At 43.1% G+C, this 15,697-nt stretch overlaps 1 protein-coding gene across 2 annotated transcripts in view; it reads right to left on the bottom strand.

The window, feature by feature from the left end:
* Positions 1-11,219, bottom strand: part of CACUL1 (CDK2 associated cullin domain 1) — a 55,750-nt gene extending 44,531 nt beyond the window's left edge. For both annotated transcript variants that reach the window (XR_005068462.1, XM_037059664.1), the window contains exon 1: positions 10,603-11,219. Coding sequence is in view for 1 of the 2 variants with exons in the window: in XM_037059664.1 (XP_036915559.1) it covers positions 10,603-10,957 (355 nt within the window). In the remaining variant the exon portion in view is untranslated. The remainder of the gene's footprint in view (positions 1-10,602) is intronic.
* Positions 11,220-15,697: the final 4,478 nt, after the last annotated feature.

The following is a 15,697-nucleotide window of genomic DNA, read 5'->3' as shown; positions in this document are numbered from 1 at the left end:
ACGTGACGTAAGAGAAAAACTGTGACGTCCTGCAGCCACGGTGCGCCCGCCTACAGCAGCAACTCGTGTGCCTGGGCGGCAGAAACATGCCTGCCTGGTAGAACGTGCTGCTTCCTCACACACGAGGGAATGACTGGAATCTTCCCAGGAACAGATCGAGTGAAGCCAAGGACCGAACACAGAGCCAACAGAAGGGCATTTTTTAAAAGCCTGCCTTTGGGAATAAAGAAAAGGACGGGTCAGAGTGGAAAGGGAGGGTCAGATTCAGAACGAGATGTGCAAGTGTAAGAAGTAAATGGGGTTTTTTTAACCTTTACTTAAAAAACAAAAAGGAAAATCTCAGTTATTTATTTTTCTCAAAAGTAAAATAACTTGATACTAGCAAAGGAGACAGTATTACTTACTTGCTCCTAAAAGAACTGCCCATATTTTTTTAAAGAAAAAGTCAAATATTTATTCAAATACTTTAACTATCCTTTTCCTTACTAGGAGACCAAAAAATAAAAAGTAAAAAAACACCCTGCACCACTTACTCAGGTGTATTTTGATTTTCCATTAGAAGAGAGTAGTGTTAATCCTAATGAAGCCCATCTGCTTCTCAAGCAGGCGAAAACCTTTCAAAAAGTTGCATGTTTTGGGTGTCTCTTTTACTGCTTAGAAATCCACACATCTCTCAATTTGAGAAAATGTAATAGAATAGTAGAACTTTCATTCACCACCACTATCTTAAAAAACGGAAATCTAGCTGCAGTGGCCTATCTGCAACAGTGCAACTCACCTCTTCAGAAGAGTTAATGCACAACTGTTACAATCATGATGCCACACCTGAGCCTGCGAATAGTTTCTAAGACTAAGATGTTATGACAGCGCGTATATGAAAAGGCCAACGGCTACCAAGATGTCCATTAGGGCTCCAACTCCGACTAATCCAAAACTTCACAACATTCAAATAAAAAGTATCTGTTCAATTGAGATTACATACGTGTAAGCCACGCTGACTGCAGGTCTGCCATAGTTTTAAAATTCTGTAATTTCCTGCAAAGTATAAAAACACATTAATCTTTCCACTGCACGAAGACCAGGGAAGTCCGGACCAGCAGCCTAAGGCAGTGTGCCAAGGTGGAAACTCCACTAGGGGTGCTACTCTGGGTGCCCTGCAGGCCTCTGAGAAGTTCAGGAGTTGAGGACAGGACATAGGAATGTGGGCTAGAGGCCAGGGCCGGGGGGGGGTGTGAAGACTGGCTGGAAGACTAAACAGCAAAAAAGAGAAGCATTATTCTGCACAAAGACTGAAAGACAAAAGCTTAGGACTCTAAGACAGCTTCATGGTAGGTGGAGGTGCAAGTGCAGGTGTGTGTGTGTGCACATGTGTGTAGCACAGGGCTCATGTGTTTTAAGTAAAAGCCAACAGTCAATATCAGAAATGCTCAAATATCTAGTCCTGCTCTTCTCTTTAATTCTTGAATGCCATTGGCCAGGAGAAAGGTACTTTTTTCCATGCTCCACCTACCCACTCCTATCATTCTCCCTTCACTGGAAGACCCTTCCCTGGTGAAACTGAGTAGTCCCAGAGAGAAGACATTCACACACTAATGTCTGGCAATTCCTCTGCAAAACAGCAGCTAGTTAACAGGCTTAAAGAATCAAAACAGAAAATTCAACACTTGACTAACAACAATTCCAGAGAAAAGGAAAAATTGAGAAAATGTAGTAAAAGGAGAAAAATATCGACATATATAAAGAATCCCAGAAATGTTCAAGGAAAAAAAGTCACACAGGAAAGAACAGAAGTCAAAATGGCACCTGAATTCTCCATTCTAATACTGCGCACCTAAAGCAACACTCCAAAGAGTCCAGGAAGAAAATTTTTCAGTGACAATTTTTATACCCCAGCTGTCAATCAAGTGTGAAAGCAACATTTTTATCTATGCAAACTATTATCCACACACATTTTCTCAGGAGGCTCCTAGAAGGCATGTTCTAACCCCCCCCCCACACACACACACACGTAACACACCCATAAAAAGGAAGACATGAGTAAGTGCCTGGGGAAGGCCCTGAGTGGCAGCCGTGCAGAGAGACCCTAAGGAATAAATAGGGACAGGANGGCATGTTCTAACCCCCCGCCCCCCCCACACACACACGTAACACACCCATAAAAAGGAAGACATGAGTAAGTGCCTGGGGAAGGCCCTGAGTGGCAGCCGTGCAGAGAGACCCTAAGGAATAAATAGGGACAGGAGGACCAACGGCTTCACAAGCAGACAAAAAGCAAACACTGGTTAGTCAAGCACGGTAAAAACACCAGTGACAGGTATATGGTGAAGGTGCTGTAAACTTTTTAAGTTTCACAAAAATTATGCAAGAATAAACAAAACAAAGTTCTCTCCATGTAAAAGAACATGTAATCTGAGTATACTCCTGGCCCTTGAGTAAGTATGTGCATAGCCATAATGTAAACATGATTTATTGATTGAAGCAGAAACTGTGGTATTGAAAGAATTGAAGAGATGAGGTATGTAGAAGAAAACTAAATTCTCACCTTAGTGGGAAGTCAACAGTCAACACAAAAGTACAAAATTAAGCAATAACAATATTAACAGATTGAAATATGTGGATAAATTTCAAAAGAAACAGCTAAATGCAGTAAAAGTATTGACTCTGGGTAACAGCCCAGGAACGGGAAAGGGGAGAGAACCACTGATTTTAATTTTATGTCTTTTCAGTTTGAGTTTTTAGATTACAAAATCTGTATTTTAACAAGAGTAAAGTTTTAGTTCAAGGCCAAAGAGTTTGCTGAATCTTAAATACTCAGAAATGAAAATATAAATATAATGAAATTAAATTTTCATCGCAGTATTTCCAACATTCTAAGGCACGGGAACGAGAAAGCTACAAATGACCGATTACCTACAAGACCCCTCTCTCCCTGAACAGTCCTCAGACACCTTTTAAAAGAGACAAGTGCATCTACCTGTACTCCTCCCAAATCCAGGTCGAAGTCCAAGGCAGGCCCCAGTCACCCAAACCAGCAGTCTTGGGACCTTCAGCCTCCCCACTTAACCCCCAAATTTTTTAGAATCCAGTCCCCAAACAGTCCCAAAATCTGAAACTACCTCTCTTCCGATGCTGTATTTTGCTCAAGCCTTCATCTCTCGTCAATTACCCCCCATAACCAGTCTTCAGCCCCCCATTCTCTCTCCTTTCTCCTCCGCACTAACACAGTCACACAAATTTCCCCAAGCTGACTCCCTGCACACCCTTCAGCGGCTCCTGCCGAAGAAAACCCCACCTCTAACAAGGAGCCAGCACATGCGGCTCTCTAGATGCTTCCCCCTACTCGGGGTTCACCGCACCACCCCCCTGCGCCCCACACCCTGTGTTCCAGCATTAACTTCAACTCCGCATCTTAAGCACAGCCTGCCTCTCCAAGAAGTCTCGAGTCACCTTCAATTCTCCTGACAGGTGTCTGCTCGCGTGTGAAAGGTTCTCTGTTTCCTCTACACTATCCTGTACGTACATAACTTGACCACTTAATCCTAATTATCTGTCCATCATCTTACACCCTACTACACTGTGTTTCATTCATCACCAGAGGCTAAGTTTATTACCCTGACATACAGAGTGAGTATTTGCTGAATCAAACGCCATTCAGATGTCTAGTCAGCACACCTGCAACCGCAAATCACAGGTCTCTGCAGCTCCATCCACACAGGTTAATAACCAAATGCCCACAAAAGAAAGAAGAAAAATGAGAGGCCAGCTTGCCTGCCAACACATATAACAGTAATTTTTGCCCTGGCTGGGTGGCTCATTTGATTGGAGCGTCATCCTACACACCAAAAGGCTGCAGGTTCGATTCCTGGTCAGGGCACATACCTAGGCTGTGGGTTCAATCCCTGGTTAGGGTGCATATGGGAGGCAACCAACAGATCTTTCTCTTTCTTTCTCTTGCTCTCTCCCCCTTCCGCTCTCTCTAAAATCAGTAAACATATCCTTGGGTGAGGATTAAAAAAAAAGATAGGAAGCTGTGTTTGGTCATCCGATCATGCTGGAGTTCAAGGTAATAATGATATTGCTACCATGAGATAACATAACACTAACAGTACACAGCACGCAGCAGCAAAGTGTCATTTAAATGATCACTTGTGCGGACCTGAAATCAAGTTCTTCTTGAAGAAAAGAATCTGGTGGACTGCTTTGGCAGTTATGACGGAAATGAGAAATACAAGGACCATGGGGTGGGCCGTCTGATTCAGACAACAGATGAAAGCTTTAAGCTTTAATTGTTAGCTTAATGACCAAAAAGCCTCCATGACCACCATAAAATAACCTCTTCGTTCTTATAGGCACAGGGTTGAGAAAGCCCATAACACATGTAAAAGGGAAATGCAAAAAAAAAACAAACAAACACAATCCCACAGTGAGATACAAACTATTCCGCCTCTAGAAAGGCTAAAATTTTTGTGTATGAGTGCCAGTAAGTTGAGGGGCAACGGGAACTCTCATACACTGTTTGTGAGCATGTGAATGGTTCAATAACTTTGGAAAACAGCCCAGCAGTTTCTCTGAAGTTAAACGTATAGTTAAGATATGACCAAGCTATTCCAGTTGTATGCATTTATATGAAAACCTATGTCCACACAAAACCTACACAATCATCCATAGCAGCTTCATTAGTAATAACCCAAAACGGGGACAACCCAAGTGATTATCAACACATGAGTACATAAACAATTTCTGGAATATCCTCCAAAATAATAGTCATCACCCACAAAAAGTAGTAACTTGCAAAAACAAGAACAAATCTCAAAATCAGAGGAAAGGACAGAAACCAAGCACAAAATAACACAGACCATATCAGTCCGTCTGCTTGGAAACCCAGCGACGGAAACCAGTGGGCACCTGTGCCTGGGGGCAGGGCACCTGTGCCTGGGGGCAGGGCACCGACTACAAAGAAGCTGAGGAAGTGTTTCAGTGGTGGACAGGTTCCAGCTCCTGACTGTCGAGGTGGTTACAGTTGGAGAGACAGTCCTCCTCCGGCCTCCCACACTCCTACATGCCTTGTTGAGTGTGCCAAGTCTGCAAGGCTCTTGAACCTGGGCTGCAGCTGGTAACCTTCAAAGATGAGGTAATGTCTTGTCCTGGACAAAGAGCAGGCTTGCTTACCGCTTTCTATAAAGGCAATGGATCCCCGAGTTCAACATTCTTCAGCTGCAACACAAAATCCACTGAGGGAGCACCCATCCTGGCCACACTGTCACCCCTGGTAGACTTGGGAGGACAGGGAACCTCGGCAAATATTCTGATTTCCCATCCCATTCACTAGTCCCAGCTTCCGCCAGCACCCAGTAGCAACAGCAATGGGGCTGGCTTTTAGCCGCTTGCCCAAATCCCAGGTCAAACAACTACACAGGTCAAAATTCATCAAACTACATGCCTAAAATAAGTACACTTTAATGAATACAAATGAAGGAGGGAAAAGAGAAAAGGTGTAGGAGAAAGATGAAAATGGACAAGGAGGAAGAGAAGGAGGCAGGGACGGAGAATGAGAGGGAGAAAGTCAGGGCACTAGAAATTCTTTAGTAGAGCAATGAACTCAGACATACGACGGCAGAAGGAATGTTGCTGTTACTGCATCCAGCCCACTCACACACACTGTTAAACTGTCCAAGAAGGAACTGAAAACCACACCGGGGAAGGGTACACGAACGTCCTTGGAAAATGCTGTGCAGCTGTCCTTTGTAGTTCTGGGGTAAGGTGGGCACTGCTGCCAGTAAAGGGGCTGCCCGATTTCAGTGGGATAATGAGACTCCCCGAGTGATAAAGGGCAAGTAGAAATACTTACTCCTCAGATATACAAGGGGTTGTAACTGTGGTAATAGGTGGCAGGACCAGACTGATAATCAGAATGGCTTAGATCTCTGGTGGTGGCAAGCCATGGTGTCCTTAGGAAAGAGATGGACACTCCTCACTAAGGAACTATTTGATGTATGCAATACGTAGAAAAAAGAAAAAAACTCTAGGTGTATCTAGCAGAGGCCTAACTTAAGGGACCACGATGGAGAGGTATGGTACCTCGCTTAAAACCCAGACTGAGCCTGCTTACAGGCAGAGTCCCTGGAGTACAGGAGAGGGTGGGTGGGCTCCAGGAGGAAAGACCCTAAAAAATCCCATCAAGAGCATGTGACTTAAAGTCTTCCTCCAGGCCTCCTCCAACAGAACGTGCAGCTATGTCAAGGAGACAGCACATTCGGGGAACAGACTCACTTGGTCTCTCCAGGGGTTACTCAACACTGGCTCTAACAGCAGCAACCCTCAGGGACCAGAATGTCACTGTGGAAAAGCAGTCAGATCAGCGGGGGGACGTCATACTGATGAACGGTGCTTTGGCCCCTATCCATCTCACTGTGGGCCCAGTGGATACACGGACCTGCCTGCAATTCCCGAGTTCCTGAATGCACAGGGAGGGGCTCCCTGAACTGCACAGTGAGGGCTAGCAGTGTAGGAAGGGCCAAGTAAACCCCCTAGCCATGCCCCTTCCTTCCAAATTAATAAACCAAAGCACATGCCTGTGGACCCTGCAGAGGAAGCATCTTTCAAAGGCTTGCGAGATTCAGGGAAGGTGATTGCTATGACGCTCTGATTCCACCAGCCTATCTGGCTGGTACAAAGACAGGTCTTGAAGAACGTAGCTTACAGTAAGTCAAATCAAGCGGCGACTACACCTGTAGTTGCTGTTCCAGACCTGGTCTCTTTACAGGGACAACCCAACACAGTATCTAGCACCTAAAATGCATCCGTCAAGCTAAAAAAAAAAAAAAGGCCTTTCCCCCCAATCTATTCCAAAACAGACCAGCAGAAGCTGTTTCCATCTGAGAGTCCAGAAATACCCTCTCAACGTCACAGCTCCGGCTGCAGCAGCACGCCAGCTCCCTTCGTTAGCTAGTGCGCTGTGACTGTGGCCACCTCAACACCTCCAGGCCACTACCCTGGCAGTCCTGCCGGCAATTCCTCTGTCCCCACACCCCCATCCGCACTTGCTGCTTATTATGCTGCTCTCTCATGTTTGCCAGACCTAATAGGTGAAACAAGATGTGCATTACATCTTTATTGACTCCCTTGTTAATTTTAGGCACTGCTAATATGTTCTTTCCTTCTTCCACATGTCTTTTGCAGAATAAAAAATCCTTAATTTAAAAAAAAATTTAAAGGCTTTATTTCTTTTTAGAGAGAGGGCAAGGGAGGAAGAAAGAGAAGAAGAGAAACAACGATAACGCAAGCCCCAACTGGGGACCTGGCCCTTTTCTCTTCCGGAAGTTTGTGATGACCTAGGAAGTCCTGTCCTGAGTAAAGACCTTCTGCAGCACCGGCTCCCATTAATTTTAATCTTTCCTTTCACATTCAGATCTTTAATTTATCCAGAGTCCATCCTGTTTGTGGTGTCAGGTTGGTTGGTTCTCCATCTAGTGAGCCGCTCTCCCGAAAATCTGACTCCTTTCCGCCATGACCTATGGTGTCCCCTCGAAGTTCTGAATGTGTACAGCAAAGTCTGCGCTCTCTAATTTGTTCCCCAGTCTGTATTTTTGGTTCTTGCACTTACATTAATTGTTACTGCTACAGCCTTGAGACATTTTAACTTCTGATTTAAGTTCTGATAAGGCAAGCCCAGTCAAAGCAAATCTTTAAGACTGATTCAGCAATTTACAAGCTTTATCCTGCTTGCCATGTAAATTTTAGACTAGGTGATCGAGTTCATTGACAAACCAACTGGAATTTTGACAGCATTTTAATTTATAGATTAAAATAAGAAAACTGACATTCTTATAAGTAATCTTATCCCAAGAACATAAAAAGTTTCCCCTTCTATTTACTTAGGTCCTCTTCTTCATGAAAGTTTTAAAGTTTTATGTATTCTCCAGTTAATTCCTAGAGACTTCAGTTTTGTTGCTATCATTTTATACAATATTTACCTCTGATTACCTTTACTAGTTGATTATTGCTAGCATAGTAAGTGCTACTAACTTTTGTATGTTGATCTCTAAACCAGCAACCCTGCTAAACTCTTACTAGTCCTAAGTTTCTCGTTTGATTCTAATGGTTCTTCCAAAGTAAGTGATATTATCTGCAAATAATGAGTTTGTTTCCCTTCCTATCCTTACACTTATTTTTTCCCTTTATACTGTTAGCCGGGGACCTTTCTTATCATGTTAAACAGCAGTAGTAATGGGGGCATCCTTATCTCATTGCTGATCTCAAAGTGAATGTGTCTAAAATTTTTCTATTAGGTATTATTTGATGTAGGTTTTTAGTAATAACCTTTATATGAGCTAGATCTTAAGTAATTTTATGGTATCAAGGTAATCATCATTTTTCTCCTTACCCCATTCATGAGATAAATTACATTTTAGATAACTATATGTTAAACCATGCTTGCATTCCTAAAACGAACACTATGGATCATAATTCTTTTAATATATCATTGGATCTGGTGAGCTAGCCTATTGTATAAGATTTCCATATCTTTGCTAATAAGAAAAACATCTGTAATTTCACTAACCTCATAAAATGACAGTGGCATATCTCTCTCTCTCTTTCTCTCCCTTTTTTTCCATTTGCCAAGACAACTTATAAAAAGAAATTAAGTGTTATCCAAAAGTTCAATGCAACTACTAGTGTGGCTGTTGATCGTGCATCGTCTGGCAAAGTGAAGGGCCACTGGGTTCAATCCCTGCTCCGGCACACGCCTGGGTGGCAGGTCGGTTCCCAGCTGGGGACAGGGTGAGAGGCAACCAATCAACGTTTCTCTCACACATCAATGTTTCTCTTCCTCTCTTTCTTCCTTCCTTCCCCTCTCTAAAAATAAATAATAAAATCTTAAAAAATAAAAAAATAAATAAAAGTCAATGTAATTTGCTTAAAGACTACCTGGATCTAGAGTTTTTTAAAGGGAAGGTCTTGAAACTACCATTTCAATTTGTTAAAGATTTATTAGGCAATTCAAGCTTTTCTTCTGATACCAACCATCAACTTTCAGTTTATAGTTTTCTAAAAAATCTACACATTTCATCTAGGCTATCAAATTTATTGACTTATTCATAAATTCATAAAATTTTAAATCTCATGTTTGTGGTTATCTACAGTATCTCATACATTTTACTTGCATCTTTTTTTCTATCTTATTAAGCATAGGTCTGTCAAGCTTATTTACCTCCAAAGAACAATCTTTTTGTTTGGCAAATCTTTTGTTCCTTAATTTCACTGATTTCTGCTTTTTTAGGTTTGTTTTTTGAACTCTTCAAACGGACTCTGTTTAAGCTCTACAGCAAGGTTCCTTCAACATTCAGATAAATCACCCTGTTACTGTGTCCCCGGTCTGGTTTCCCCACAGACTTCAACACACAAAGTATATGATATAACTATTATCCCCATATATGCATAACATAGGAAAAATAAAATACAAATTTTACCAACCATACCTATATATATGAATGCCTCTGATTAAAGCAGTATCTTGAAGGCAAATAAATAAGATTATGTGTTCTCACCAAAAAAGTATAAGTCTGTGATTATATATCTGAATTATGGGAAACATTTTTCTGGAATGCTAACTGAACAATTATTGATGCAGGTTGGTAGAATTAGTAACTAGAAATGAAATCTCCAGTTGCTTTACCAGACGCCATTCAAAACTTGCAGGAGAGAAATTAATAGTAAGAGACAAAAACTTTCCTGTGACGGTCAATTTCCCTCCTCCCTGCCCCAAGAAAACCCACTGAAAGCAAAAGCAGATTTTTTTCCCCTAGCTATGGAAGCATACATCCTGGTTGGGGGCAGTTTCGGATTACAAAACAGACTTTGGTGTTGAACTTTTCTGCCTGCAACTGAGCGTTAAAGCAAATCACTAAAATAAAGTCCAACACGCCAACAGAATTTTGGATTTGGACACATGCTGAGAGGCTTATTTATATCAGTGTAGGCTGCTCTGAAAATAATTTTATGGGTTACTATCTTCCAAACGGATGTCACAGCTCCCACTGCATTGGTTTACCCAACAAGCAACTCGGATATTTTCCTATTGGGATGCAGGAGGGCAACACTGGAGAAGATAAAGAACAAATGTAGATACAGGTCAACTTTGTAATTCCTAATGTGTTTAACATAGCCTAGCTAAAAGCACAAGAATGGAAGCTCCCAGATTTTTCTCTCTCTCGCTGCAAAAAAAAGACTGAAGGCTCCTCTCTATGGAAACTCCAGCCGCCTTATTTTCCTCTCACGTTTGAGGATGAAACTTTAAGAGGGAAGTAGGGAGAAGACCGTCCTAATGTTGAGTGACAGCCGGCTGCGATAAGGATCGCGTCTGCAGGAGGCCTTGGGGCTATGTGCGCACCGGGTGCTTCTCTAGGCCAGGTAACATAAGAAGACAGGGCCGCTCTGGCGCTGCCCGAAGGCACCAAACGGGGGGAGGAGGCGGGGACGGGAGAGGAGGGAAGGAGACCCCGGCCTGAAACAAAGGAAGCGGGGCTGCTCCGAAAGGGGTGGATGCGGTGTCTGGGTGGGGGAGGAGGAAAGCCAAGGCTGCTGGGGAAAGGCTGGACTCACAGAACTTGGAGGTGGAGGTGTTGATGTTGATGGTGGAGCTGGGAGTGGGGGCGGGGACCGCCTTGGCCACGGTGGCCGCCGGGTCGCAGCTCTTCAACATCATGATCACCCCATTGGGCTCCGGTGGCGGCGGCCCCAACGGGAGCCCCTCCTTGGGGCCTTTCCTGTCCACTGAGACAGCTGGCACCGCCAGCAGCTGCCCCCGCGGAGGCTCTCGGACAGGGGCTGGAATCGACGAAGAGGGTGGTGGGGGCTGCCGGAAGCCATCCACGGCGGTCTCCCAGTTGTTGTGGTTCTGGTCATCCATCATCGCCTCGTAGCTGCCCCCCTCCTCCTCTTCCATGCTTTCCTCCATCCTGCTGGCCCCCAGCACCCACCCGCCTTGCAGGCACCTGCCGCCCGTGTCAACCCCGGGCCAGGGGGCACGACAGCCTCCTCGCGGTCACATCGCCGGGGGCCAGAAGGGCGCGACCGGGAAGACAGTGGTACGCTGGGCCTCGCACTGTGTGCCGGACTGACTCCAGAAGTCGCGGCTGACGGCGGTGGGCGCTCCTGGGCTCTGCTCTGGGAGAGGCAACCGTAAAGCGGCAACGGCCCTCACGACATTTTACAGCGTCTTCCAAAAGGCAGCTGGGGGAGCGGCCAGGAAAGCACGTGGTTCGAGGAACCCGCTTCCAGAGAGCAAAGCAAAAAGGGGCGGGAGCTGTGAGTCACCGTCATGCAATAGGGCAGCGGTTCGCCCCGCCTCCGATAGCCTTGGAGAACCCAGGGGCCCAGGGCCCGGGCGAACCTTCCTAGCCCCACCTGCGCCCTGGCCTCACGTCACAAGGGCCCTGGGCTGCGCATGCGCGTTTGCACTCTAGTTACCCGGACGACCAGGAATCTGGAAGACTCCAAAAGCTGAGTAAAAGCCCCGGCCGACGGTCTTCCACCGATTCAAAGGTGTTTTGTGCTGACCCGGTTTACCGGACCAACGCATCACAGAGGCCTCGCAGCCCGGTGTTGGCTTGAGAACGGATATAGGGAGGTACAGCCGCCCCCCGCATAGCGCCTTGAAACGTGAAAACGTGTGGACCCCCTGGACAGCCCTTTATGGGACTGCTCCAGGACTTTAGCTCGCACTGCCCAGGCCCTGAAAACCAAGAGAAAGAAGTGAAACTTAGCAGGATGGCTAATAATAATAACCACCACAACAATAATAATGTGTTTGAAATGTTCATGGCTTTTTAAATATTTTAGGGCTTTTAAAAATATTTTATTTATTTATCTTTAGAGGGGAAGGAAAGGAGAGAGGGAGGGAAACATCAGTGTATGATTGCCTCTCATGTGTCCCCTGCTGGGAACTGGCCTGCAACCCAGGCATGTGCCCTGACTGGGAATTGAACCGCGCTCAATCCATTGAGCTATGCCAGCCAAATTTTAAATTTAAAAATACCAATCTTCATGTACCATTTCACTAATCTTAGTACAAGTTTAAGATTGTGTATATCTTGAGGAACAGAGAGGAAAGATTATGTAATTTACAAGTTTCATTCCTCTGCATTCTCAAATAATAGCAATATAAGTAATAGCAGAATCTATGCTATAATTCTTTGTTGAGCTTGCTCTAGCTACTGGTGCTGAGAAGGAGTGTCTAGAGAAAACTTTACTACATTTAACTTAGCAGATAATGAATCTTTACTCCCGAAAATTTGCAAATAGTGTGAAATGAAGAATCACTTAAGCCACTAGGAAATATATGTACTTCAACATCCACATTTGTTTCAGCTTCTTTACATATGTTTTCCCAATATAGTCTGCACTATGCCTAATGGAACGATTTTGCCAATACCTTAGAATGATTTAACTTCAGAACGGCTTTCTTATATTAATTAAAGACATATTTTTGAATCAGCACATGTTTTTTAATTCTCTGGGAGTGTTTTATTTTGGGAATACAAAATTAGGGGGGGACAGACAATTGCATGAAATGGTGAGGCGGGGTCGGGGATTCACAATTCTCTGCCCAACGGCAACAACGGAGAAGGAGAGAAGGAAGAATAAGTCATTTTCAGACTAACAGCTGAGTTTGTCATTGATAGACTTTCTAGGTAGGTGGATGGGTGTATGTGACTGGAGGTAAAGAGAGGTTTTTACATAATAAAAGGAAATAAAAGTCATAAATGTGTCTCTAATAACATTGGTTCAAACACAAAAAGTTGGCAAGTACAAGAAGAAAGAAACCTACCACCAGAGCAGATGATTTTCGCACAGCTCTTTAACAGATTGCAGTGGGTTATTAGTAACCTCCCCTCCAACAACATGTGCTCATTTCCTAATTCCTGGATCCTGTGAATGTTACTCTAAAACAGGGTCTTTGCAGATTTAATCAAAGATCATGAGACAATCATCATTCTGGATTATTCAGGTGGGTCATAAGTCCAATGACAAGTGTCCTCATAAAAGAAAGGTAGAGGGAGATTTGAGATAGAAGAATAGATAAGAGGAGGTGGCTACAATGTGACATAATAGCAATGTGACAATGCTATTATAATGAAGCAGGGGTCATGTAGCATCTTCTGCACAGGTACGTTCATGATTCAGCACTTGTCCGAAAAGCAGGAACAACGAGTCTTAGAACAAGGTCTCTGTCCTGTATTGATGTCCTTTGTCTTAGCCCTGGGGCACCCCCGGAGTTTCCTCCCTCCTAACTATCTCCAGCCTCACAAAGATACCCTTTTGTGGTAATGTGTTACAGCAGCCACAGAAAAACTGATACATAGATCAAGGGAACAAAAAAGTCTTCAGGGGACTGAGAAGATTCAAATAACAACACAATTACCAAGCTTGATTTGACTAATACGTGTAGAACATTACACTCAATAATTGCAGATATATATATAGTCCTTTCAAGAATAATATGTGAAACTTTCATAAAAATTGAACATACTGGGTTATAAAGCAAGTCTCTCTACTTGTCTAAGAATTGGTATCATAACAAGCACATTTGCTGACCACTGTGTAGTTAAGTTTGAAGTCAACAACCAAAAGTCAGCCAGGAAACTCCCAAATTTCTACTCTTCCAATCAACACATGGGGCAGAAAATCATAACAGAAATTAGAAAACATTTAGAACTGAAGAAAATGGTACTATCACAGCCAGGGAAGTTTTGCCCAGCATACTGGTGAATGCTGAACCTTTCACATGCATGCAGCTAAAATGATCAACAGTAGACATTCATTTTTGCACTAATCGATTAAATACACCTTAGGGTGTTAGGGTTCAGAATGAGTCACCCTAAAATCTGCCTTTGGGGTATGTGGATTATTTTGAGCTAAATTAACTAAGATACGGGAGACTCAAGAAAAGCTTCTGTCCCCGCCTTAAATACCTAGAAGAATTTATAAAATTCTTGCCCATAATAAGAGTTATTCATCAGAAATAACTAAACATTTGCTATTATCATTCTGCATATGACCTTCCTCCCCTCTGCATTCACCAGACATCTTACTTCATCCTTAGCTCAGAATGCCCTGTGGCCCCTGAACCTCTCATGTGTGTGTGTGGTGTGTGACTCTCTCATGCATACATGTGCAATTAAATTTGGTTATTTTCTCTTCTTAATCTGTCTCATGTATGCTTCATTATTAGACCTGCCAAAAGAACATTGAACAACAGAGGAAAGTTTCTTCCTCCCCCAAGAGGAAAAATCATGGTTGGGTGAAAGTCATCACTGGCAGGGCACACTTACCATAACTATGAAGAAACACCACCTACCGAAGGGAAAGGACATATGTCCAACCAAATGGACATATTGATAACTGGTTGATTTTACCGACATTGTGAGACTTGGTGATATTACACATAAAAGCATACTATATTTTAATAGTTATTATTTAAAATCTTTGATGATTTGTTCTGGTATGTGGAGATGGGGAATAACATTACCATTAATCATTGCCTCAACAACACTGGACAGTGGTAACTCAGGTTAATAATTACTCCAACTGTCCATAGTCATTGATATTAATCTGTTTGTCTTTCTGGTTTGTTTCCTGTTACCCACTAGGCTGTAAGTTTGTCTAAAGCAGGATAAATATATATATATATATGATATATCTATATCATATATATATATAAAATATATGTAAGTTTGTATATGTAAAGAGAAGACTAATTCAAAACATCAATAGCAGGTTTCTAAGGGGTAATAGGATTTTAGGAGGATTTAATGGTTCTTGGTACTTTTCAAGATTTTCTATGTTCTCTACAATGAGCATGTATTAGTTTTATAATTAGAAAGTTATTCCATACCTTATGCTTTAAAAAATAAACACAAACAACATTAAGGAAGTATAAATTGAAATTCTATATTTTAAAATGTTTGTTTTGGCTTCCAGAAAGCAGGAATCTCAAGTAAAAATGGCTTTGAATCAAAGCTATTCAGTGGCTCATTAACAAGGTCTAGGAAGGGCAAAGGGGAGGGGAAGTTCAGTCAGGGCCCCAGCTCTGCTCTCTGCCAGCTTCTTTGTCCTGATGCCTCTTTGGCAGGGATTACCCTCGGGATCCCAGCCCAGAGCCTCAGATACACAGAAACATGTCAAGGTGAAGAGGGCCCATGACCTCGGTAGCTCTCTATTATGAGTCTACAGGTTCTTTCCCAAAAGCTCTTGGTAAACTTCCTATCAGTGTCTCATTGGCCTGTTCCTGATCCAATACTTTCAGCCTCTGTTCCAGAGCCATTTACTGGAAAGAGTTTGCATTTATTCCAATAAGTCCTACCCCTGTGATTCAGAGTGGGATCAGCTTCTCCTTTAAGTACATTGGCTGAGAAGGGAAAATACCAGAACAAAAACTGGGGTCGAGTTGGGAGGTTTAAATGAGTGCTGGGTAGGCAACAACGCCCACTGGAAGCTTGAGTAGCTCATCTGCTGCAGGCTACCCATGACCACAACCTCACCCCAACCTCTCCACCTCTCTCCTTTATAGCTGCTCCCTAATCAATGTATCTATTCAAAACTATGGTTTGGCTGATTACAATCAAGAAAGACATAATTTGTGTTTATTTAATTATAAAATATATATGTGGTTAATTGTCAAAAAATAGTTAAAACA

The sequence above is a fragment of the Sturnira hondurensis genome, unplaced genomic scaffold (genome assembly GCF_014824575.4).
Source record: "Sturnira hondurensis isolate 20B ecotype Veracruz unplaced genomic scaffold, ASM1482457v3 Scaffold0011253, whole genome shotgun sequence".
Lineage (NCBI taxonomy): Eukaryota > Metazoa > Chordata > Mammalia > Chiroptera > Phyllostomidae > Sturnira > Sturnira hondurensis.
Note: the sequence above shows the minus strand (reverse complement) of the source record. Positions and strands in the feature narration are given on the sequence as shown.